The sequence below is a fragment of the Trichechus manatus genome, unplaced genomic scaffold, assembly GCF_000243295.1.
Source record: "Trichechus manatus latirostris isolate Lorelei unplaced genomic scaffold, TriManLat1.0 scaffold00028, whole genome shotgun sequence".
In the NCBI taxonomy this organism is placed as follows: Eukaryota; Metazoa; Chordata; class Mammalia; order Sirenia; family Trichechidae; genus Trichechus; species Trichechus manatus.
In genome coordinates this window covers 13,446,359-13,472,212 of record NW_004443964.1, presented here as the reverse complement: position 1 = coordinate 13,472,212, position 25,854 = coordinate 13,446,359, and the positions used below count along the sequence as shown (strand labels likewise).

General features: G+C 39.8%; 1 protein-coding gene across 1 annotated transcript in view; it reads right to left on the bottom strand.

Moving 5' to 3' along the window:
* Positions 1 to 25,854, bottom strand: part of LOC101360224 (ATP-binding cassette sub-family A member 8) — a 75,886-nt gene that overhangs the window by 40,155 nt on the left and 9,877 nt on the right. The window contains exons 2-11 of the mRNA XM_023729435.1: positions 22,691 to 22,792; positions 21,368 to 21,572; positions 17,223 to 17,387; positions 15,099 to 15,202; positions 13,907 to 14,133; positions 11,156 to 11,297; positions 10,691 to 10,876; positions 9,024 to 9,171; positions 4,814 to 4,982; positions 1,515 to 1,573 (exon numbers count right to left, since the gene is read on the bottom strand). Of these exons, the coding sequence (XP_023585203.1) occupies positions 1,515 to 1,573; positions 4,814 to 4,982; positions 9,024 to 9,171; positions 10,691 to 10,876; positions 11,156 to 11,297; positions 13,907 to 14,133; positions 15,099 to 15,202; positions 17,223 to 17,387; positions 21,368 to 21,572; positions 22,691 to 22,786 (1,501 nt within the window). The 5' untranslated portion in view covers positions 22,787 to 22,792. The remainder of the gene's footprint in view (positions 1 to 1,514; positions 1,574 to 4,813; positions 4,983 to 9,023; positions 9,172 to 10,690; positions 10,877 to 11,155; positions 11,298 to 13,906; positions 14,134 to 15,098; positions 15,203 to 17,222; positions 17,388 to 21,367; positions 21,573 to 22,690; positions 22,793 to 25,854) is intronic.

Genomic DNA, 25,854 nt, shown 5'->3' with positions numbered 1-25,854 from the left:
CTGCTAACCAAAAGGTCAGCAGTTCAAATCCACCAGCTGCTCCTTGGAAACCCTATGGGGCAGTTCTACTCTGTCCTATAGGGTCGCTATGAGTGGGAATTGAGTTGATGGCAATGGGTTTTGGGATTCTTCAAAATATCCTGTTTTGAAATTACTTGGCTTTATTTATTTTTTCTTTAATCCCTGCAATGTGACAGCACACTCCCCCTTTCCAGCCCAGGTTTCTTGTGTCCATTCAACCAGTTCCTGTCCCTTCCTGCATTCTCATCCTGCCTCCAGACAGGAGCTGCCCATTTGCTCTCATGTATCTGATTGTACTAAGAAGCATATTCTTCATGAGTATTATTTTATGTTTTATAGTCCGTTCTAATCTTTGTCTGAAGAGTGGGCTTCAGGAATGGTTTTAGTTCTGGGTTAACAGAGTGTCCAGGGGCCATAGTTTCAGGGGTTCCTCCAGTCTCTGTCAGACCATTAAGTCTGGTCTTTTTACGTGAATTTGAGTTCTGTACTACATTTTTCACTTGCTCTGTCTGGAACTCTCTGCTGTGTTCCCTGTCAGGATGGTCATTGGTGGTAGCTGCGCACCATGTAGTTCTTCTGGCCTCAGGCTGATGTAGTCTCTGGTTTATGTGGACCTTTTGCCTCTCAGGCTAATATTTTCCTTGTGTCTTTGGTGTTCTTCATTCTCTGCTCCAAGTGGGTCAGGACCAACTGATGTATCTTAGATGGCTGCTCGCAAGCTTTAAGACCCTGGATGCCACTCACCAAAGTGGGATGCAGAACATTTTCTTAATAAGCTTTGTTATATCAATTGACCTAGATGTCCCCCAAAACTATGGTCCCCAGGCTCCAGCCCCAGTTACTCTGTCCCTAAAAGTGTTTGGTTGTGTTCAGGAAACTTCTTACCTTTTGCTTTGGTCCAGTTGTGCTGACTTCCCCTATATTGTGTGTTGCCCTTCCCTTCACCTAAGATGATTCTTGTCTACTATCTAGTTAGGGGAATTCACTAGCAAAATTACTTGGTTTTAAAGGAATCAAACACGTTTTGAACGCCTCAGATCATTGACATTTCCTAGCATATGGTACCCATTGCCGTTGAATCGATTCTGACTCACAGATGTTAATATTTATTGAATGGGAGTATGATCCATAGTAAGTTATTATATGGTTAAAAATCCTTTGAGGCAAGTACCTTTTCTGCATAAAAGAAAAAATATACAGTATCTAAAATAGTTTGGGATTACAAGAGAAAATTTTGAATTTCCAGAAAAAAAAGAAAGACTAACCTTAGGCTATCCCAGTATTTCAAATACATATAATTTCCAAATAACTCAGTTTTTCTAACTTCTGTATAGTAGAAATAGTGCAGTTGGAAGGGAAAATTTATCATGTGGCTCAGATAACTATCTTCTAACCTGAAATAGCACTACTATTAGCTCACCAAGATTAAAACACATTGAATTAAAATCAGGAAATAAGTATCAGTATAATAACTAATTTTTTTTTTTTTTTACCTTTCAAAGCTTCTATGTTGTCAGCCTTTCTTTTGTATTCTTTTGTAACATTTCTGATTCTGAAGAAAGAAAAGATAATTTAAGGTGACAGTTTTCTTCAGTTTGTAACTCTGAGGTTGGTTGACAGATTGCATGAATCTTATCTTCAGGGTGTAGGAGGATCTGGGGGACCTTAGCTTTCATGCAGTCATAGCTGTCTGGCAGAATCAGCTGGAATCCCAACCCTGCCCTCACATTAGTTTCACCCGAGGAGTTTTTAAAAGTTGCCTATAATTGTAACCCATCACCAAAGATTCTTCTTCCATTGATTGAGGTCTGGCTCAGCATTGGAACTGAGTACCAGGATCATCTCTGAACTACAAAGCCAAGGAAGCTAGATCAAGGGATAATATGAGCATCCAATATTAAAAATCCCAGTGTGAACCACTAGCACAGAAGGTAACATCTCTGGTTATCTTGAGTCAGGATCACTAGAGGTTGGTTAGGGAGTGTACATTCTGGTTCGACCCCCCCTGCTGAGAATCTGCATTTCCACCCCAGATATACTGAATCAGAATCTACATTTTAACAAGGTCCTCACCTGGGGATCTTGTTAAAATGTAGATTCTGATTCAGTATAAAAACAAAACCCAAACCCATTGCTATCAAGTTGATTCCAATTCATAGCGACCCTACAGGACAGAGTAGAACTGCCCCATAGGATTTCCAGGGCTGTAATCTTTATGGAAGCAGCCTGCCACATCTTCCTCCCAAGGAGTGGCTGGTGTGTTGGAACTGCTGACCTTTCAGTTAGCAGCCAAACACTTTAACCACTGTGCCATGAGGTCGCCTTCTGATTTAGTACATCTAGGGTAGAAATGCAAATTCTCAGCATGGGGTTGAAACAGAATGAACTGGTTCCAAGCCCTGTAAGGAAGACAGGCAATGTATCATACTAGTAAGAACATGGGTTTCACAGTCCTACCCATCTGAATTCTTCCCATCCATACCAGTTAATAGCTCTGCTACCTTAACCAGTGCATTTATCCCAGATAAACTTCAGCTTTTGCAACCCGATAAGTCAGAGTAATTCAGGGTTGTTTTGAAGGGTAAATGAAATATTTCATGTTGTATGTGCAGTGCTTTGTTCATGATAAGCATTTAATAAAGAAGATAATATTTGGCTAGATGATTATTATGGTAATAGAAAGGAATTAAATTAACATGTTGGGTGCTGTTATAGGTCTTATGAACTTTATTTGTATCGTTTTATTCTACCAGGTAAGTATAAAATCCATAAACTGAATCCAGTTTACATCTTATTTTATCATCTTACTTCAACCTCATCACATGACTCAGGCTCCACTCATATTAAACTACTTAATTAGATTTTCCTGTTTTACGAGTCCTTGAGTGTTGCAAGTGGATAAACATTTGGCTGCTAACTGAAAGGTTGGAGGTTGGAGTCCACTCACAGGCTCCTTGGAAGAAAGGCCTGGCCATCTACTTCTAAAACAATCAACCACTGGAAACCCTATGGAGTAGAGTTCTACTCTCATGCGTATGAGTTTTGCCATGAGTTGGCATTGACTCAGCAGCAATTGGCAACTGCCCTGGTGGTGCAATGCTTAAAGCCCTCAGCTGCTAACCAAAAGGTCAGTGGTTCGAACCAACCAGCCGCTCCGCGGGAGAAAGATTGTGGCAACCGGCTTCCATAAAGCCTTGGAAACCCTATGGGGCAGTTCTACTCTGCCCTGTAGGGTTGTTTTGAGTTGAAATCGACTCGACAGCAGTGGTTTTTTTTGTGTTATCTGTGTTTTAATCCCATTTTACCATTTTTCCATAGATCTTGTAGTTGGGTGAGGTACTAAAGAGAATAGAAGAGGAAAAAAATCAAATAAAGCTATTAGTCTGCTCGGAGCTATTGTACTGGAGGTTAAACCCAACTTAGTTACAAAACGAATATAAATATGGAAGGTGAACATGGAATAGACTATAGTGAAAGATGAAAAGGCACTAGAAGTTCAGTAGGCTGTAGTAACCTGAGACAGTTCACGGAGGAGCTGACAGAAGCTGGCCACTTCTGATGGATAAGGTTTAAACGGTCAGGGACCTTGAAGACTTTCTTCCTATTAACTTGTTTAGAAATAAAAGCAATCCTACAAACACTGGGAGCGGGGTGGGGGGAGAAAATTTTGTTGTCACACAGAACGAAGATATGCACTCTAAAGGGAATATAAGGAGCCCTAGTGGTGCAGTGGTTAAAGCGCTCAGCTTCGAACCAAAAAGTTGGTAGTTCGAACCCACCAGCTGCTCTGTGGGAGAAAGATGTGGTCTTTGCTTCTGTAAAGATTTACAGCCGTGGAAACCCTATGGGGCAGTTCTACTCTGTCCTATAGGGTTGCTAGGAGTCAGAATTGACTCGATGGCAAAGGGTTTGTTTTTTTTGGTTTGGAAAGGGAATATCTTTCTGAATTCCTCTTGGGTCTATCTCTAGCCTTTCCTCACTTTTTCTTCCCTATTCTTTCATCCTCTTTTTAAAAAGCAATACACAGTGGAGGGAAGAGAAGTGAAAAAATGGAGAGAAAAATGGGGAGTATAATAAATGAGGTGGGGGCAAAGTGTGAAACAATGAGACCAGGCAAAGAAACGAGTGCAGCAGAGGACGGTGAAGAGAAACAACAGATAAGAGAAGGCTGTTCGAAGTCTAGGCAAGGGTTTTGTGGAATTATCTTTGCTGTGAAACCTAAGCTTTTATTTAACGTTGCTGTTGTTCTGGTTAGGTGCTGTGGAGTTGATTCCAACTCTAGGACCCCATGTGGCAGAGCAGAACTTCTCCATAGGGTTTTCTTGGCTGTAATCTTTACGAAGCAGGTCTCTAGGACTTTCTCCCGTAGAGCTGCTGGTGGGGTTCGAACTGCTAACCTTTTGGTTAGCAGCCCAGTGCTTAACTGTGTGCCACCAAGGCTCCTTTTTATTTAATGTAAATGTCTACAATATAAGCCAGCAAGGGGATTTTTCTTTAAACGTGAAGTAGGAAGTGAGGGAGGTAGCATGGGGTGAGCTTAAGCAGAAGATGTCTGCAGGGCACAAAGAGAAATTTGCTCAGTGTTATGCTTGAGGCAGGCCCAATGCTATTACCGTTGCTGTGGAGTCAATTCCGACTCACAGCGACCCTACAGGACCGAGTAGAACTGCCCCATAGGGTTTCCAAGGAGCACCTGGTGGATTCGAACTGCTGACCTTTTGGTTAGCAGCCAAGCACTCAACTGTATTAGCTTCTCAGAATTTGGCCCGTCCTCTGTTTGCATCCTTGTTACCTGATGGCTCCTTTACCATGGAACTCTGTAGACACTGGTTCAAAAGAGTCGTTAGATGAAAGATCAGAATCTAGTTCATCTTCAAGGGCCACCTGATCAGCCTTTTGTTGTCGTGACCAAAACGAGGACTTCAGGAAAAACAAGGGTGAATATCGATGTCCATAGTCATCTACATGAACAGGAGACAATTACTTGGTCAATCACCACTGTAAGGGACTGAGTCAGCTTAATGCAGCACTACTCTGATCCTCTTTGTCTCTAACCCTGAACGTATTGTCAACACAAGGTAATGCGCAGGTTTTGACATGAGTAGCATCCCCAGGGAAAAAATCACTAAAATATTTCTATTACTTGTTTCCTATACAAAGCAATGAAATGATGCTAAAAAAAAAAAATAATAATCAGGAGTAATTTAATTAAACATTAACAATTTTCACAGCCTCCAGAAGGCCAGATATTGGAATATAGACTCAAGATATGCTGTGCATGCTGAATTCTGTCTAGGAGACCATGCATGATTACTCTGGCAAATGAAGAAGAAATTGAGAGATGACTATTGGGTGTAGACAACAAATATTCCAAGATAAGATAGAGTAGAATTTAATAAAACTAAGTGACACACTATCCAAAAAGGAGAGAATGGGGCAAAATAATTTATTTAAACTTAACACAGAGTAGCATCAAAGAAAAAAGCTATTTTGTATTTATACTTTATCTCTTCCAAAGACAGTAATTTTCCTCTGAAGCAAATGTATGATCTGCTTTAAGAACGTGTTATTTGTGAACATCTTGCTGGAAATTAATCCACAGTGTTTACTTGTACTTTATCATCACTTCTCTTTTCCTACATGTTAGGAAAGACTGTGAAATGAATTATATTTGTCTAATATTCTGCAACATCCACTGAGAAGATGATGGATTTTCAAACTTCTGTGTACAGTCATTCATCCATGCAGTAAATATTGAATGAGCATTCTCTATATCCCTAGCACATGGCATATGATTAGACAGTGCTGTTAAACATTTTTATAGAGGCAAGAGTTAAAAGAGCTTCCCTGGGCCAAAAGCCAAATTAGTCCCAAGGCCATTTACAAAAAACACAATCTAAACCTAAGCACATTTTACTTATCAGCATGAATTAGCAGGAGTTAACAGTACTGCTTAGCAACATGAGTTAGAAACACTGGTCCAATCACGAAAAACCAGGTTAAAACCCATTGCCATCGAGTCGATGGTGACTCATAGTGACCCTATAGGACAGAGTAGAACTGACCCATAGAGTTTCCAAGGAGCGGCTGGTGGATTTGAACTGCTGACTTTTTGGTTAGCAGTCGAGCTCTTAACCACCGCACCACCAGGGCCCTAACTGTGTAAACTCCAGGCCCTTCACCATTTTCAATGGCGGTGCTCCCTGTTTTTGAACAGTTTCTCACTCAGTAAGCCCTGTTAACTCTAACTGACTCATTAATCAAGTTTTTCTTTTTCACAGTGCCCGTCTCTTCCCCTTGCTCAGAAGTCTAACTTTCACTTAGAACAAAGAAAAGCATACAGCCATAGTTGGGTACACTCTGCCACCAGACTTATTATTCACATGATTGTGCCATTTTTATCCAGTTAATTTTCTGCTGTCATTCTTATCTCTGAAGGAATTTTGAACAAGGTAACCTCTGGTTTTAAAATTCGGGCCTAATGAGTGGATGATAATTAGTAAGAAAAAGTAAATAATTTTGTTATTTTAGCTTAAAGGAATCTTCCAGTTATATTAATAAAATTACATGTTTTGGAAAATGGAAAAAGTGTACATGTGAAAACATCCTTGTGACTAGAAAAAATGCTGAGTAAGAATAAGATATAAGAATGAAGATGTAACACTTGATATAAGATGCTAAAACAATACCATAAAATTAGAATATTTTAAGTTATATCATCTTAACATGTTTGAAACAAGGACTGTGAAAAGATGAAATATATCACACGATGCACAAGGTATTTATCAACATCAAAAGAAAATTTAAATTGATAAGAGAAATCAGTTACCTAAGAGAATTCTATTAAATAATTGTAAATAGTGACATCTGACACTAGTTTGCCAATGGGTTAGGAATGAACACGATGGGGTGGGGGGGAAAAACCAACCAAATAGAAGAAAAATTTTAAGTAGGATGTTCAAGAAAAAGCAAAAAAAGAATAATTAGTAGTTATAAGCATCACAAGGAGCTCTGGAGGCACAGTGGTTAAGAGCTTGGCTGCTAACCAAAGAGTCAGCAGTTCAAATCCACCAGCTGCTCCTTGGAAACTCTGTGGGTTTCTACTCTGTCCTTTAGGGTCATTATGAGTTGGAATCAACTCGATGGCAGCGGGTTTTAGTTTTTAGCAGCATCATAAGAGTAAAGTTCCTGAACTAACAGTGTGCGAGGGATAAAAATTCTATGATTTAAACACAAACAAGTCACTGAAATTTCTCCGTAAAAGCAAAACCGCAGAAGTTGAACAGAGATAAAACAGTTAAATACATTTCTGAAAGAAGATTGTTACCAAGGGTTAGAAAGGCTTGGTTATTAGCAGATGAGAAGGAAAATATTTTTGTTATATAGCTGAATAATTTTTACCTTTGCTGGAAAAAATTAAAAAAATATATTACATCTACTCAAACAATTTCAATTATATAATGAATAGATCAGCTTATGATTGTAAATGCTGAAATCTTTTATTCTGGGCTCTTCCAAAAGGCACAGCCAGTTATCATTCTTAAGGGATTATCTAAAAGAACAACACGCTCAGTTCATTGCTCAGGGCCTTACTCTTCTTCTTCCCTGGCATCCGTCCCCTTTCTCCTCTTTCTACAAGTGTTTATTCATTGCCTTCTCAAGGAAGGGCCCTTGGCATTCTGTCTCAAACAGGAAATGCAGCGATGAAAAACAAGGTCCTGCCTTTGATTATAGAAAAAACAGCTGGTGTCCAGCTGATTCTGATTCATGGCGACCACATGTGTGCCAGAGTAGAGCGAAGCTCCATGGGGTTTTTAATAACTGATTTTTCAGAAGTGGATCATCAGCCCTTTCTTCTGCGGTGTCTCTGGGTGGACACAAACCTCCAATCTTTCTGTTATCAGGCAAGCGTGTGAACTGTTTGAACCACCTAGGAACTCTAATTACAGAAGATGGGATAGAAAAGTAAACCAACATTCCAGCCACCAAGATAGTGTTACTGAGTCCCCAGTGTACATTGGAGCTCTGGTGGCCCAGTGGTTAAAAGCTCGGCTGCTAACCGAACGGTCAGCGGTTGGAATTCGCCAGCCCCTCCTCGGAAACCCTATGGGGCAGTTCTACTCTATCGTATAGGATCATTATGAGTCGGAATCAACTCAACGGCAACGGGTTTTGGTTTGGTACTTCAGACACTGCAGTGGGCGCCTGGCTTACACCTATGGAAAAACAAACACCTGCTTTTGTGCAACTTCTATTCTTATAAGTTGCAAGGTGATAAAAATGGACATTTATGATCCAATGGCTTTCCTATTGTGAAAACTCGGGGGAGACTTAAAAATATAGATGCCCTGGTCCCACCACTGATTAATTGAATCAGAATTTCTCCTGGGGTTGGGCTTGGCTTGGCATGTCATTAACGTTCCCCGGGTGGTTCTGATATACAGCTGAGGTTCAGAACCACGGAGCTAAATAATTATGCAACCAAAAAAAAAAAAACCAAGCAAACGCGCTGCTGTCGAGTGGATTCCGACTCATACCGACCCGACACGACAGAGTAGAACTGCCCCATAGGGTTTCCAAGGACCGCCTGGTGGATTCGAGCTGCCGATCTTTCCGTTAGCAGCCCTAGCTCTTAGCCACTATGCCACCAGGGTTTCCAATTATGCAACAGCAGCTATAAATTTCTGTGATTAAGGAGCAGGCCAGACGCACTGAGGAACTAGCTTTCTATGCATCTATTAGAAGAGAAGGAAGTCATACCCTTAGAGTAGAGAGAAGTTCAAATAAAGGTTAGTGATTCTATAAACCAAGTCCAGGCTTTAGTTCCGACCCAGAAAGTCGCAAGAGGGACGAGTTCTGCCAGGGCTGATGACTGTGCTCATCTTGTCCTGTTGCTACACAAAGTAGTTCTTAAAATAGAAATAACGCACGTGCTAGGCCATCGTGTTTAAAGCAATAAGATGATTAAAATGATGTTCGATTTTAATCATATCACTACTTACTTGGCAAAACTTTTTCAAAGTAAATCGTCAATGTCAGATAGAGGAAAATATCAAACGCCAACATGAAATGTGTTGCTATGATTAGATTTGAGCCGTCCGCGGAGTCAGGAAATGCATTAGAATTCAAATCATAGTCCAAGTGTAGAAGCTGAAAATATAAAAGTAGTTAATAAAGGAAATTAGGTGTATGAGGAACTGTAAGTAATTAGCTTTATCTTTAAAGAAAACCAAAACAAACCCGTCGCCGGGGAGTCGATTTCGACTCATAGCGACCCTACAGGACAGAGCCGAATTGCCCCATAGCGTTCCCAAGGAGGGCTTGGTGGATTCGAACCACCTACCACTTGGCTAGCAGCCATAGCACTTAACCACCACGCCACGAAGGTTTCTAGCTACAGCATAGGAATGGCTATTTTCTGTCTCATACTAGGAACACAGGGGTAAATGAAGGAGACTACCTGCTGTAAAGTCCTCAGGTCTACTGGAAAGCGTGGGCACATGAACAACTCTAATATGATTTAGTAATCGCTGTGGTGAAGTCCCTGGGTAGTGTAAAGGTTAACATAGCTTGGATGCTAACTGAAAAGTTGGTGGTTCGAGTCCACCCAGGGGTGCCTTGAAAGAAAGGTCTGGTGATCAACTTTTAAAAATTAAAAAAACAAAAACCAAAACCAAACCTGTTGCCATCAAGTTGATTCCTACCCATCCCCACCCTATAGGACAGAGTAGAACTGCCCATAGTGTTTCCAATGAGCAGCTGGTGAATTCGAACTGCTGACCTTTTGGTTAGCAGCCATATCTTTTCACCACTGTGTCACCAGGGTCCACTGAAAAATCCCATGGAGCACAGTTCTGTCACACACGTAGGATCACCATGAGTCAGAATCCACTTGACAGCGACTGACTTTTTACGCTAAAGATATGTTCCCAATGAAATTAGAGCATTAGGAGGAGGTAGAGAAGCATGGGAAATGATCAGATTTGAGCTTGACCTTAGATACATTTTTACCAAATGGAACATGGGAAAAAGGTTTGGTGCTCCTTGAAGAGAGCTGCATGCCAGAGAAAATGCACCGATATGCTTGAGGGAGACTCAGTGGGTAAAGTGTTTAAGTTAATGAATACTTTTCAACGAAAAACTCTTGTTAAGCACTTGACAATGGATATGTACTGATTGGCATTACCATATAATTGTAGGCAAGGTAAGGTGAATCCAATGTAAGAATCAAATAGAGAAAACAAAAGGACATTTTAGGAATAGAAATATAATTTTCTAATCAATAAATGTGTTTTCAAGGTTTTATCTTGTAATTTAGTTTTATTTTACTTTTAGTTTTTACCATCATGTGTGCTGCTCAGTCAGTAGGTCAAAGTATGAACTGGAATAGTCAGAATTAGATTTGGAACATCAAATAGCCTAAGAAAAATGCTCTGTATTGTCTCTAAATAATTATGTATTGACCCTCCACTTTTTACTTACTGCATGACTTATTTTGCTGAACTAAATACTTCCCAAGCTTTTAAAGGTCATCTTTGCAACCTAGCAGTGTCTTCTCTAGGGTTTTAAATTTACAGCAGGGATCATGGAAATGATGACAGATTACTGAATTCCAGAGAGGAAAAATGTTTTGGAAATTTCATAAATGGATGATCACATTGATTCTCACCTGGGCCATTCCAAGCATGAAGGCAAAAGGGCTGAAAATGCTTAAAGTCCACTCCAAGGATGCAGGAAGGTGTCTGTACAACACTGTGAATCCCAGACTCCCCCAAAGGACAGTGAGAAGCAACACCAGCAGGCCAGTGAGGAAGGATTTCTTTACCAAGACGCTCATTAAGAAAGCCAAGGCTATCTAAAATGAGACAAGATCCAGTGGGTTTATGCTTCTTTGAGAAATATTCTTAGCATAAAAAAATAAGGGTTTTAATATACAAAATTATAGTTTGTTCTGCAAATTGTACTGCAAGCTGGCATTACAAAACACTACAAATCAAATTGTACCTGTCTACATGTTTTCTTATGCAAACAGAACAAACAAAAGGAGTAGATGGAGTAATAACCTGATTAGATACCAACACTTGTGCCTTAGGGCTGACAGTTGGGTGGAGAGAGATTTAATTCACCAACTCACCAAAGACAATCCATAGAGGAGAAAGAGGGTGAAGACCACCACAAAGCCAGTCAGGACGACAAATTGGGAAGATTTAACAATAAGTGTCACAAAAAAGGCCATGATGAAGATAAAAGCAGCGTAGAGCAAACCCCAGGATAGCCTAATGGGGAAACAAAGTGTTATTTAGTATTTCATGTTAAATTGAAAAGGAGGACCTGGACTGGATATCAACAGTAGTCATTCATTCTGCAGATATTTATTGAGTGTTCTAGGAAATGTAAATATAAGATAAATATTTTGGGCAGAATGCATTATTTGCCTCAGATCAATTCCAGAAACACACACACACCCCACTGTGAGCAAAAGGAAACAATAGGCTTCCAGTCTCATAGATTTTGGGTTAAACATTTTCTCTGCAGCATTCTGACTCTGTGGCCTCGGCAGAACTCTGTAACTACTCTAAGCTCCTTTATTTCTCTAAACAATGGACAATGAGGACTCAGTGAGGTGATGTCTGTATAGGACCTTGTCCTGGTACATGGTAACCCCTCAGTGAATCTCAGATCTTCGTTTCTACTATGGAGGCTCTCTGCGATAGGGAACTTCATGAATTACCATGGAAACAAGAAATTCTTCCTTATACGTAATTCTGTCTCTGTTTTTCAAAAAATCTGTTTTCATCTTTTTTTAAATGTATATACCAAATAGTCTACCTCGTTGTTGCATGCCATTGAGTTTAACCAGGTTAAAACCCATTGCCATCAAGTCGATGGAGACTCATAGAACTGCCCCATAGGGTTTCCTAGGCTGACGTCTTTTACAGGAGCAGATTGCCAGGTATTTTCTCCCATGGAGTAGGTGATGGGTTCAAATCGCAGATTTCGGTTAGTAGCTGAGCGCTTTAACCATTGTGCCCCTAGGGCTCCTTAATAGTCTACATACTACCTTTAGCTCCATTCATATTCTGTTACTAGAAGAACTAAAGAATGCTCCTCATCAATTCATTTCTCTTGTTTTTCAATATTGTTTGAAGTAATAAACAATGAAAACGACAACAATAACACAATAACTAACACCTATAGCAATTACTATGCCTCAGGCAGTGTTCACAAAATTTAGCAAACGTTAGATCACCTCATTGTCACAACAACCCTATGAGGAAATACCATTATTTTCTTCATTTTATAGATAAGGAACCTAATTACAAGGATGTTAAGGGTGTCAAGATTCTGACACGTTTGCTGTACTTTTAGTGCACAAATTCTCAGAGTAGTTTTACCCCTTCGTATACCTCAGTTGCCATCTGGAGGCTGATGACTTCCAAATCACTATCACAGGTCCAGCTCTCTCTCCCAAATTCCAAAACTGTTTACTTAGTTGCCCATTGCTACCATTTATTGAGTGCTTACAATATAACAAACCTTGTACTCAGTGTTTCACGCACGAGGATCTTATTAAATTCCTGTTAAAATCCTATTACGTAGGTATTACTAACAGAAACGGAAACTCAGTTTTGGAAAGGTCAGATAACTCTTCCAAGCAAAGAAGTTTCTGAAGTTGATGTGTCTGGCTTTTTATTATTTGCCTCTAATTTGGATATTTATTAAGGTCAGTATTCTCAAATTGTCCAAATCCGTGGCACTACCATATACCAAGGTAACCAAGCTAGATACCTAGGGGCTGATACAGTAGGAAGTCAATAAACTGGAGTAGTCGTTGATTGCTCTCACTTCCCACTTTTAGCCACCAGGTCTTTTCTATTCTAGGTCAAAAATTATCTCCAAATCTGTTCACTCTTCTCCATTCCTCCTACTGCAACCTCATCCTATGGTACCTTCATCTCTTGCTGAGACTTCTGCAACAGCTTCCTAATTGGTTTCTCTTGCTCCGCTTTTACTACATTACTGCATTCTCAATAATGAAGCATAAAAAAGTATATTGTTGTTTGTTGCCGTTGAGTAGTTTCTGACTCATGGCGACCCTATGTGTGCAGAGTAGAACAGCCCTCCATAGGGTTTTCAAGGCTGTGACCTTTTGGAAGCCGTTCGCCAGGTCTTACTTCCAAGGTGCCTCTGGGTGGGTTTGAACCATCAACCTTTCATTAGTAGTCCACTGCTTAACCATTTGCACCATAGAAATTCTATCATCTCTCCTCCAAAGCACACTGCTGATGATCCCTCAGTTTTCATAGGGCAAAAATCCATAGTTATTAATTTGGCCTACTAGCTCTCTATGACCTTGCTACTGATGGTCTATTCAACTTCCCCACGTTGCTGCTTCTACATGGAACACTCCTCCTCATCCCATGTCTCATTACCTAGTAAGACATTGTGGATTCCCAAAGTATCTTATTCTTTTTTCCTAGTTCTTACCACAGTACACTGTTTCTCTTTCCTCTAATCCCAGTGAAGACCTAAATGCTGGGATTATGCCCCATTGACCTTTCTATTCCAGTCCCTAGTAGAGACCTTGGCATATTGTATGAACACAATCATGTTTGTTGAGTGAATCAATCATGGATGAATCAGTTAATAACTTGAACTGACAAGTGCTCTGAAAACCATGGTGTTCTTCCCTCACCTCAGAGAAGGATAGCAGTGTCCAGTCTTTAGTCTAGTCAACATTATATCAAAGGCAATTTATTCCATTCATAGGGAAAGAAGAAAATATTGGAGAATCATTAGGTTTTGATAATGATGCTCTGTAGCTAGAAGAAGCCAACTTGTCTTGAGTTCGTCCATTTATCTATTTGTGTCACCTTTCACTCACCAGAATGCTGAGTCTCGAAGACCCATCATTGTCATCAAGCCCTTCATCTTTTTCCTCTCTCTTGTAACATTGATAGAGGCGTAGTAAGTGAGTGGGGAAAAGGCAAAGATGCAGAAGAAAATAAAGAAATCTGTCATAAGTCCTCCTTGACTAATGAAGGGATATATCTTCATAATTTTTCCAGTAGCTGACATTAATTCTTCCATCACTGAATGATTTGTTGTGCTCTGAAGAAAGATATTAATAAATAAAATTTGTATATTATTGGATGGCATGCTCCATATATATATATATTTTTTGAATCATGTCTTTTCCTATGCATGTATACGGATAGCAAGATTGTCTGGAGCTGATGTGAACCTAACTTTCTGCTTTCCCGTCATATCATTGGTCCACTTGTAGCCTGGACTCCAGGCATTCTGAGCTACTCACAGTTCCCGAAATCTACTAGGTATCTTATTATCTCCCTGCCTCATGCAGGGGTGGATTATCCACCAAGCAAGCTAAGCACGGGCTTACTTGTGCTTACTTATAAATCCATAGTGAACAATTCCACATTTTTTCACCACATCAAAGATTCTGCTTCCAGGTATGGCTGGCATCTGTCTCTCTCCCAACCCCACAGCACCTTCATACAGAATCAAGGCTTCTTTTCAGATTTACAATCCCGGACAGGGGCAGTTGAAATCCACGTGAAATTGTTCACTACAGATTAGTAAGTAAGCACAAGTAAGCCTGTGCTTACCTTGCTTACTGGGTCATCCTCCCCTGATAATATTGCCCCACATTTTGCTTGAAATTCCTCTTCTGACATTATATATTCAACAAAACCCCACCTCAAGCTTCAAGTTTAAATGTCGTTTCAATTAGGAATTCTTTCATAGCAGTCTAGACTCAGAATCTTTCACAAGTTTGCTTACAAAGACTTTATTTATACCACCATGATAGCCTATTTCTCCTCTTCTAATTTTCTTATTAGATGCCTGGCTTCCTGACGAGGTTGAGTCCTTAGAGGAGAAACTGTCTATTGTATTTATATTTATATCTTCTTGTCCTATGGCAGCTTCACTAAACTCTGTTATAAAGATATCAGTGAGCAAATGAAAGAAATGAGGCTATCTACTTATATAGATGCCTCCGATATCATTAATTTGCATTGTACATTAGTTTGTATTGAATGTTTTGCACTTACTTCTATGATAGCAGCATTAATGGCAGCTTGAAAAGCCACAAAACCTTTCTTCCAGAAATCTGAAATTCCACAGTCAATATCTCCATTGATTTCATAACAATGAGCTTTGGGAAAAGAAAAAAACTATAATATCGTCACAGACTCTCTCAGTCCTAATTACAGGAAGCAGTGGCTTTTACAATGACCCCAAACTCTAAATGTTCTTATGTTGAATCAAAGCCCATGAAAACATAAATTATGATTCTCAAAGCGGGGGAGGCAGGACACTCGTAGGGAATATTCTGCATTAAATTATAATACCCTCTCTATGCTTCCCCACACTATCTTCTGTGCTTCTCTGCCAGTGAAAGAGTTTGTTGCGCTCTTCTCTTTTATGATTTTGTATTGTGAGCAGAGTATTTTTAAAAAAATGCTTTTCAAAAGTTAGCAGAGTCTAATACGGATTGGGAAACACTGAACTACATTAAAGCTTTTAGTTGTAGACTAACATTGGATATACCAAAACCAAAAACCCATTGCTGTCGAGTCAATTCTGACTCATAGTGACCCTGTAGGACAGAGGAGAACTGCCCCATAAGGTTTCCAAGGCTGTAATCTTTGTGGAAGCAGATTGTCTCATCTTTCTCCGATGGAGCTGCAGGTGGGTTGGAACCTCCAACCTTTCAATCAGCAAATAAGCGCTATAACAGCTGTGCTGCTAGGGCGTAGCACAGGCATAAGGGACAGATGGAAGTTCAAATAAGGCAACTTTACTTAAATCATGCTGACCAGAAAGTCTTTTGAAGACAAAGGTTTGCTTACTAAAACACACACACACACAAACTACCATTCCCCTGAGAATTAATCTATATGAAGGTGATATTTAAATAAGATGTATTAAAATGGAGTGCAAGAATTAAGCGAACAATACATTAAATTTTTAAGTATTTGAAAAACCATTTTGAAATATCGCACACCGACAAATGATATAAAATAACTCATCACAAGAACAGTTGGAATCCCCTGTATGCACTCTCTGATCTTATTGCTTTCCTTATCACCAGCTCCAAACTGGTGGGAGAAAACTTATGCCATGTATCCCTAAACTACACATATAATCTTTGAAAATGTAAAACTTTGTTAAAAACCGTATTCTTCCGTGTTGTGTCTTCTCCCGGCTCTCATTTATGGTAACTTGCCTTCTCCTATTGAGCTGTAAATTTGTATTCAGAGCTAGTTTATCTTGTGGGCTGAGTTGAGGCTGCACCTTTCTAGAGAATATCTATAATCTCTTCTACCAAGCAGCCCACTGCCTGAACAACTCAAGTTTCCCAGACTAGGCAGATGATGTAATTAAGAACTCCAAACCCAAGGGAAGGCAGGCTAAGGGTTGCAGTTTCTCAAACGGGAATTCTTTTTTCCTTCCCTAGAGCCCAAGGTAAGACAAACAAGCTTCCTTTGCCAATAGCTGATTTTTTTTTTTTTGTCTACTCGTTCATTGAGTGTATAATCTTTCCGGGGTTCCAGATTAATGCAGAAATCTCCACCTCATGCAAGTCCAAGATCTTCTCCTTTGTCCTCATGTTAAAACCCAAATCTCTTGATTACTGATACTGGCAAAATCATATCGCGTTAGTAATTACATACCACTCTGAGTTTAGTGCCCTCTTCAGGGTGGGCCCTTGGGAATTCCCCTTAATTTCATGTGAGCTTACTTAAGCGCTTAACGGGAGGTTTGGTGGTGCAAACGGTTTGTGCTCGTCTATTAACCTGAAGGTTGGCAGTTTGAACCCAGCCAGTGGCATCATGGATTCAGAGAGGCCTGGCAATCTGCTCCTGTAAAGATTACAGCCAAGAAAACCCTATGGAGCAGTTCTACTCTATAACATATGGGGTCGCCATGAGTTGGAATCAACTGAACACCAACGAATTTGGGTTTTCTTTTGTTCTATCTTATCCATAAACAACTTTATTTTTAATAACCATTACAGTATGTTACTATACCCCAAAATAAGTGTAAATTTTTAAAATATCTGGTGTGACACTATGACAGAAAGGTATTATCTATTTTGCCATAGCACCATCCGTCTCTACATATGACTTATAACTGAAATAGAGTAGTGGATTTTACAGTGGAGAAGTTACCTGTATGGTCCCTGTGTTCCTCTCTTATTGGGATTCTGTGTCCCAACAAGAACTTCAAATGATATGAGAATGTATTAGTGAAGATGACTTTTACTATTTCCTCAGGATACATTGCAGATAATTCTTCAATACTTTCTTCATCCAACAGTCCCATGACTGCCCTATCTGCCAGTATAAGAAGACAAAGTTATTGTAAGTACATTACTAAAAGGCACAAATTCAGGATGCCGTGTTCAATTGTTTTTTATGGAAATAAAACAAAATCAAACCTTGGCTTTGAGTAAATCAGACAGACTAAGAGGTTGGGGAAAGGCATTTCTAAAGTTCGGTCTAGATCTAATCAGAAGGAATATATGACATTGTCTTCATGTGTGTGATGATTGAGCCAATTTCAATCAGAGAAAATATCAACCATACCTCTGAAATTATTTACAGAAGAATTAGCAGTGCAACAAATCTAAAATGGTAGTAAAACAATGAATATATTTAATTAGACACTGGTTTACAGCAGGTAGAAATAACTATACAACTGTATTTTTCTTTAACAACCCTGACAGTATGCTTAATGTGCTCAAAAAAAAAAAGAAGTGAACATTTTTATATATGTACAGTGACAATATTGACATTACTAAATCTTTATTTTTTGAAAATATTTTCTTTAACTCCATATAGCTGTTTTATTAAGACTGAAAGAATGAATGGTGGCCACTTGGGTGGCACAAATGGTTAGGCACAAGACTGCAAGCCTAAAGGCCAATGGTTCAAACCCACCCAGAGTCACCTCAGAAACAGGTCTGGCAATCTGCTTTCAAAAGGTCACACACAGCCTTGAAAACCTTATGGAGCAATTCTGCTCTGCACTCATGGGGTCACCATGACAAGATATCTTAAATACCATTCATTTAGTCAACAGATTAAAAAAAAGAAAAAAACTGAAGGAATGAGAAGGAATACAAAAAAAGCTCTGGATTGGGGTGAGAATGTTGACGATAAAAGGGGAGGGAGCAGGCGGCATGTATTCTAACAGAACTGAATTTTATTCTAGAGTTTATCACTTAAATTTGTGTGATCATGAGCAAGTCACTCAACCTCTACTAGTCAATTTCAATATTTGTGAAATAAACTTAATAATACCTATTATTATAGATTATTAATACAGAATACAGAACAATATAATACAAGGTATTATTATTGCAGAATTAAATCTATTATTACAGAATAAAGGAGTCTCTGGTTGGTCCAAATGGTTAACATGCTCAACTGTTAACCAAAAATTTAGAGGTTCAAGTCCATACAGAGGCACACTGGAAGAAAAGCCTGGTGATTAACTTCTGAAAAATCAGCCATTGAAGACCCTATGGAGGACAGTTCCACTCTGACATGCATGGGGTTGTCATGAGTCAGATTTGACTCACTGGCAACTTTTTTTACAGAATAAAATCTCTGTAGAGGTATGGCACACAGTAGCATTTAATGAAAAGTTATCTTAACTGCATGTGGCTTTGAATGAGAGTACTGAGAAGCGCAACCAAGAGATGTTGGGACTCTCAGGAGAACAGCTGTGAAATAGAGGGTGAGAGCAAATATGTCTCAGCATAGGTTGGGAAGATGGGCTTTAGGTGAACAGTTCAGATCTGGTACGATCTTGAATCAGATGTGGCTTCAGTGTTTGTAGACAAGATGAGCCATACAGACATTCAGACTCAGGTAGGAGTAATGGTGTGAATTATCATAGGAAACCAAGTTTGGGATGGTTCACATCCACCTGGTCCATCAATGGACAATGAAACAAAGACAGGAAGGAAAAGTCCAATATATTCTGGGAACTATGACCACGAGGAGTCTAAATACCAAGTGCCTTAACACAGGCTACAAAGAGTTTTGATTTCTGGATACTGAATACAGATAGGGTCAGAAACCAAGCACAAAATAAACGATTACCTGGACCAGGGTGGAATTATGAACTGAGAAAGAGAAGTGAGGTTATGTAGGCTGCCAGTGACTGCGTAAAGCAGAATCCATGGGTTCTTGCAATTACGCCCATGGTGAGGAATTATGGTGCTTAAAATTATTACCAATTACCTTCTGAGTCTCTTTTTACATTTTTAAAATTAAGATATCATTCACATAGCAAAAAATTCACCCTTTTCAAGTGTGCAATTCTGTGGGTTTAGTATATTCAAAAAGTTTTGTAAGCTTTAAGTCACTATTAAATTGTAACTCAACTCATATTTATGAGGCAATCACCGTGGATTCCCCTTTGTGGGTATGCATTTATATGCATAAAGAACATCTGTTGTTTTTATCTACCTGACATCCAATTAGCCTTCTAGTAAACATCCTAAGATACATTTGGAATACTGCCTCTCCTCCACTCTCAATCCATGCCATTTGGATGTGGTATGTGGGTGGACCTGGGGAGCAACCATGGGCATTGACAGTACTGCATCCCCCTATCCAAAGAGATTAGTTCTTAGTGGGTCAAGACCAAGACTAACCCAAAGTAGCCCATTTGAACCAATGGGTATAAGCCTTGAGTTTTACTTTTTTTTTAAATATTGGTAAAGATCTGTTCTCCCTTCATTGAGGCTATCTGGTAGGGTTTAGATCTGGAGATTCTGCAGACCAATTCTGCCTCTGGGAAGAGCCAACCTGTGAATAAAGCCATCACACAGAATCATAAACCTGAGAGGTTGAGACATAGTTCTTCTTCTGTTGATATTCCTCTATCCACCAGTATCATACTGAGGTGTAATCTATACTGAAGGCTGTAGTTTTTGATCTTCATTAGTAAGTGTTTCAAGTCCTCTTCACTTTCAGCTAGCAAGAAGAATTGATGCATTTGAATTATGGTGTTGGTGTAGAATATTGAATATACCATGGACTGCCAGAAGAATGAACAAATCCGTCTTGGAAGAAGTACAGCCAGAATGTTCCTTAGAAGCAAGGATGGTGAGATTTCATCTCATGTACTTTGGACATGTTATCAGCAGGGACCAGTCCCTGAAGAAAGACATTATGTTTGGTAAAGTGGAGGGTCAGCAAAAAAGGGAAGACCCTCAACGAGATGGATTGACACAGTGACTGCAACAATGGGCTCAAACATAGCAACGATTGTGAGTATGGTGCAGGACCAGGCAGTGTTTCGTTCTGTTGTGCATGAGGTCTCTGAGTCAGGACTGAGTTGATGGCACCTAACAACAACAGCAGCAGCAGCAGCAGCATCATAAAGAGGCAAGAGAACTGGGCTTAGAGCCAGAGGAGCACTCTGGTTGTACTTCTTCCAGGACTGACTTGTTCATTCTTCTGGCAGTCCACGATATATTCAATATTCTTCAACAACATCATAATTCAAAGGCATCAATTCTTCTTCGGTCTTCCTTATTCATTGTTCAGCTTTCGCATGCATACAAGGCAATTGAAAATATCATGGCTCGGGTCAGGTGCACCTTAGTCCTCAAAGTGATATCTTTGCTTTTTAACACTTTAAAGAGATCTTTTGCAGCAGATTCGCCCAGTGCAATACGAGGCTGATTCCCCACTATTTCAGGAAATTTTTATAAAAACAATCTTGATAGTAATACTTCTCTTCTTAAATGTTCATTGATAAGTACCCTAACTCTGAAGAATGAAATTTGAAACACAGAATACTCAATTGAATCTTCAAATCTAGTAAGAAAATCTTCTTTTACGTTAAAAAGTGAAGATAAAATTCTTATAATCAAACTCAAGAAAAGAGAAAACTGACTGTTCTTTGCCCATAATAACAAGCAAACCCTATAGCAACAGTCTCATTCTAGTAACAATGCTACCACAGCTATGTGTCAGCAAACCCCTAAACAATGCTTTTCAATGTCTTGCAGTCTGTGCATTCCATGCTTCCCAAAGTTTTCCTTGTTGAAAGACTTGTACTTCAACTGGTAATCTGATGCTTGCCAAGCAATACGTTCAGTTTTGATTCAGATATTGAATAATGGCCTCTTACTTCCAACAAAGTGAAAGTATATTAATGTTTCACATAACACAGGAATTTTGACAATTGACATATTTTATCAACTGAAATGCAAATTAAATGCATGCATCTGTGGTCAAAGTGAACCAAATCTTGACTTTAGAAATTCTTGTTGGGTTTTTAGAAAACTCACCTGTCATAAAGGGGGCTGAGGATACTTTATTCATTATCTGTTGGGTTGTATTGGTGACGGGTGTGTATGCCATAATATAGTCAGAATCTTTAAATGAATCTACACGTCCCAGGTCCACAGTGGGCATCGAAGAGAAATCATTAACATGATGGATATAAGGAGATAGGTACAAACAAAGTAGTAGGAGGGATGAGATCAACAATTCCTACACAATCCAAGAGAAAGAGTAAATAAAATTATGATTCCAAAGCAGTCATCTACAATCAATTTTGTCATATAGATTGCTTCTCTTTGTCCACTTTTTTAATTTCAATATACACCACATAATGAACCTTTTAAAATATGTACAATACAAAAGTCAGTGGGCTCAGTAATCCCAAGGAATTATCAACTGGAATGCAAATTTACTGATCCTCAGCACTAGTGCTAAAGCTTGCACTGGATCATTCAAGACATCAGAAGTGACGATGGCAAACGATGATGAATTACTATCATCTGTTGTTACCTTGATGACTCACTTATGCCGTATTTGATTCTGCTGAGAGCTTATGTGTTCCAAGAGACAATTCCAAGGCATTGATCACTTAGTCACATGCCAAGATTCTGGAATTGGAAATTCAATAGAATGCGGACAACCTGAGAAACACTGGCTTGGTTAACTAGTTATGAGTCCTGGTCCCTTGCAACCTTCCAGTAATAAGTCATTTAATATTTCTAAAATGCATGATCTTAGAAAAAATCCACAATGGATATACAATACAATTCCAATTTAGTTAAAAATGTTACCTAACTCTATCTGATTACTAAAGGGTACTAAACTCTAACTGGGATTTTTGTTAGATGGTGAGATTATCAGAGCTCATGTTAATTTTCTTCTAGGTAATTAATACATTTCCAACTTTTCCACCATTTTTGCAGCATTTTTGAATGATTTTTTAAGAGACAGGAAGATCCAGAAGAGAAAATGCCAGTTACCTGTTTCTTTAAACAGGTGTTTTATGGTGTTTTTGTTTACCGTATCTTCAAAATACTGCTATCTTAACCCTAGTATCAATGGGTAGGAGCATTAATAAAAAGTGCAACCTTTGGCTTTTAAAACATGTATAGCATTCTCAATTGCTGATGAGCTTTGTGTGTTTAGGCCTTAATTTACGGCCTTGTGTCTACTGAAATGTCTTCAGACTGATTCATGGTCTGAGGAACAGCTTCTTCTGTACTATACAGGTGCTTTATTTTGGGGGAAGACATACAAAGCATATATACCAACCAGGGAAATACATTTTCCTATAATAAATATGAAGTGACATAGATATTGAATCATACCATTAAGGAGTCTCTTTTCATCCTCCATTTTTTAAGAACATTCTTGCATAATAAGGCCCCAGTTTGTTGACACAGTCTTATCTTTCTCTTACTCATTTTGCCCTGTTTAATGAGAAGGAAAGGAAAAGGTTAAAGTAAATGTGAAGGTCTTAATAAGACATTTCCTGCAAATGAAGAGTCACCTGATAACTCCAGCGTACCAAATGAGTGACTTCTGAGGGAAGTGGCCTCCTCCCTCTATGGCTATATTGGCCATGAGATAAGAATCACAAGGTTGCTATGCACTCCTCCATAGTGACAAGGAGTAGGTGTGTCCCCACCTGAAGCCCTCATCTTATTCGTGGGACAGGGTCATGCTCAGGGTGATGCTATTTCCTAGAGACAAAGCTGAGATGTCCAGGGGCCCGTTCCAACAGGAGGCGTATCAGCCAAGGCTGCCTCAGACGGCATTGCCAGAGGAAGACCACACATGGCTTCTGAATGAAATTATAACTTTTCTTGAGCTCTTTAGAGAGCTAATATCACAAGGCAACCAGGTGAACTGAATTCCAAATGGTAAAAGTCACCTCCAAGGATGGATGGGATCCATGAACAAACAGACCCATGAACTACTTTGGCAGAGTATGAGCAGAAGACACGGTAACCATAAAAGTGGATAAAAGGAAAACAGCTGGAATGTTAACAAATCCTCAAAGGCTTCTAGCATAATTGTTTACAATTCCTGGAATTCCCAAACACAAGGGGCATCCATGCTCATTCATCCACTTCTTTCCCACAGTCCCACTGGGTACTCACAACAAAGATCAGGGCAGACCAAGGGACTGAGACACCCTTCAGAAGCTCACAGGCCACAAAACCCGCCCACTTCTTACAATGTTTTCCCCTAAGAGCAATAGCTGTCATCCTCAGGGGAGGAAAAGGAAGCCCTGTTAGCCCCACACAAGATCTGCTGAGGGAGGGACAGTGGGTAAATCCTCCTGCGTCCATCTGCACTCCGCACCTGCACTCCCATTACAATCTTTCTAAGGGACCAGTAGAAGCAAAGCCATTTTCCCCTGGGGAAGGGGAAGGAAATCACCTTTCCCCAACCACTAGTCTTGTACCAAGTAAAAAACAACAGCTGTCTACTGCTCAGTGTAGGGTAGGAAATATACCACCCCCATTTCCAAGGAAAGATCAGTTGCTGTCTAGACCCAGCACTGATACTAAGAGGGATCTGCTGTCACTGAAGGAGGGAGAGGAATATAACTCACATATTCAAGACCTCTCAACAGATACATGGTGGGATTTCGTTTCCATATAGTGAAAGAAAAATGCTGAGAAAGTTCCACCCCAAGTCCCAGGTCCACAGCACCTACCACTGAGACTGGACAGGAAGTCTAGAACTCCCCTTGCCCTCACTTCAAGCACTGTGCTGAGCACCAAGTTACAACATTCAATGGATGGGGTAGAGGTTAGAGAATGGAGAGGGACTCCCTATGTGGCTCATATGTGCAGGGCCTGTTGCAAGCTAAAGATGGAAAAGGAACTCAGAGAAAAAACCTATAGCTCCTCAGGCCCCACAAGAGCACAGATTAGCAGCAATGCACTATTTGATAAATTTCAAGCATGAGTTGCTCTGAAGGTAATTATAACAACAACAAAATCCAAATCCAGCTCAACTACTAATGATATTGACTCAACTTCCTACACTGCTCCCTGACATGTACCCATTTCCAGCATAAATACTAATTATCTTAGTCTCTATTGTTCAGGCCAGTATTACAGCAACAATTTGTGAGAACATAAAAAAGCAAGAAAAAAAGAATCTATTGTCAATAGATAGTAAACAGACACACACTCAGAGATGACCCTGGTGTTGGGACTATCAGGCAAGAACTTTAAAATAACCATGATCAATGTAGTAAAAGATCTGGCTGAACAGGTGAACAACCTATGAGCCCATTGACAACTTTAGCAGAGAAATGAAAGCAATTATAAACAGTGTAGTGGGAATGCTTACCAAAAAAGCCCACAATATCATAAATGTAGAGTTCCTTGACATATTTATTCACAGGGTGGACATAGCAGAGGTGAAATCAGTGACTTAAAGATAGGTCAATAGAAATTATCTGTGTTTGTTAATCTGATAGGAGTGTAGGGCATCTCATTATTATTCGTATTGCCCTGTTTTCCACAGAAGTTGAGAATCTTCTTACATGTTGAATGGCTATTTAGATTTCTTATGCAAATAGGCTTTTCATATAAAATTGGATTTATTTTTGGGAGATCCTCATTTAAAAATCTGTCTCCTGAGACTTCTGGCAACATGGCGCTCTAGGCAGAAGCACCACGCCGTCCCTCCACAGCAAAGATCTGAAAAACTAAGCCAAACAGAGAAAACAGCAATCCTGAAACCCTAAAACATCAAAGAACTCAGCCAGGCACCAGATGGAGTGAGAAACTGACAGAGAACAGAGAGTGAGGAGAGATTTATGCAGAGGTCCCCATCAGCTAACGCAGCGTAGATCCACCATCTTGGACTCCTATTGGAGCCCAGCAAACAAGGGGTATGAGAAAGCAGCTTCATGGAGCTTCCAGCAGGAGACAGAACAACTGTCTCTCATCTCTCCACTCCAATGGCAAGCTGCCCAAGCACTCTTTTCTGTTTGTACGTTTTTGGCTCCTGTTCCTCTCTCCTCTCTCCCATGCCCATCTTAGCTCCACACATCACAGTCTCCCCCCTTCATCCTGCCTATCTGCACTGTGCACTTAATGTCACACCACCAAGCAGCACAGGCATGGCCTACCAGAATCTGCCCTGCACTGATTACCAATCGCCCTAGTGGCTGTAGTAAGTGCCAAAAACAACCCATCCTAGCAACTCTTCTTCAGCTAGACCTGCCCTGCTGTACCATATCTGAGCAACTGACCCTGCCAATTGGAGAAGGAGGAGAAAAGTATCGTGCTCACAGACGAACAAACAACAAAGAACAAACAGCCCGCCTGCTCAGACAGACGAATTAAAAAAAAAAAAAAAGGATGAAACAAACAAGTCTACAATCAACAAATGAGAAAAATAACTACTGAATGCCCCGAAGACAGCAGACAATATCAAAACATTTACAAAAACAGGACAGGATGGTTCCAGTAGGTGTCCAAAATAAAACACCAGATGACTTTCC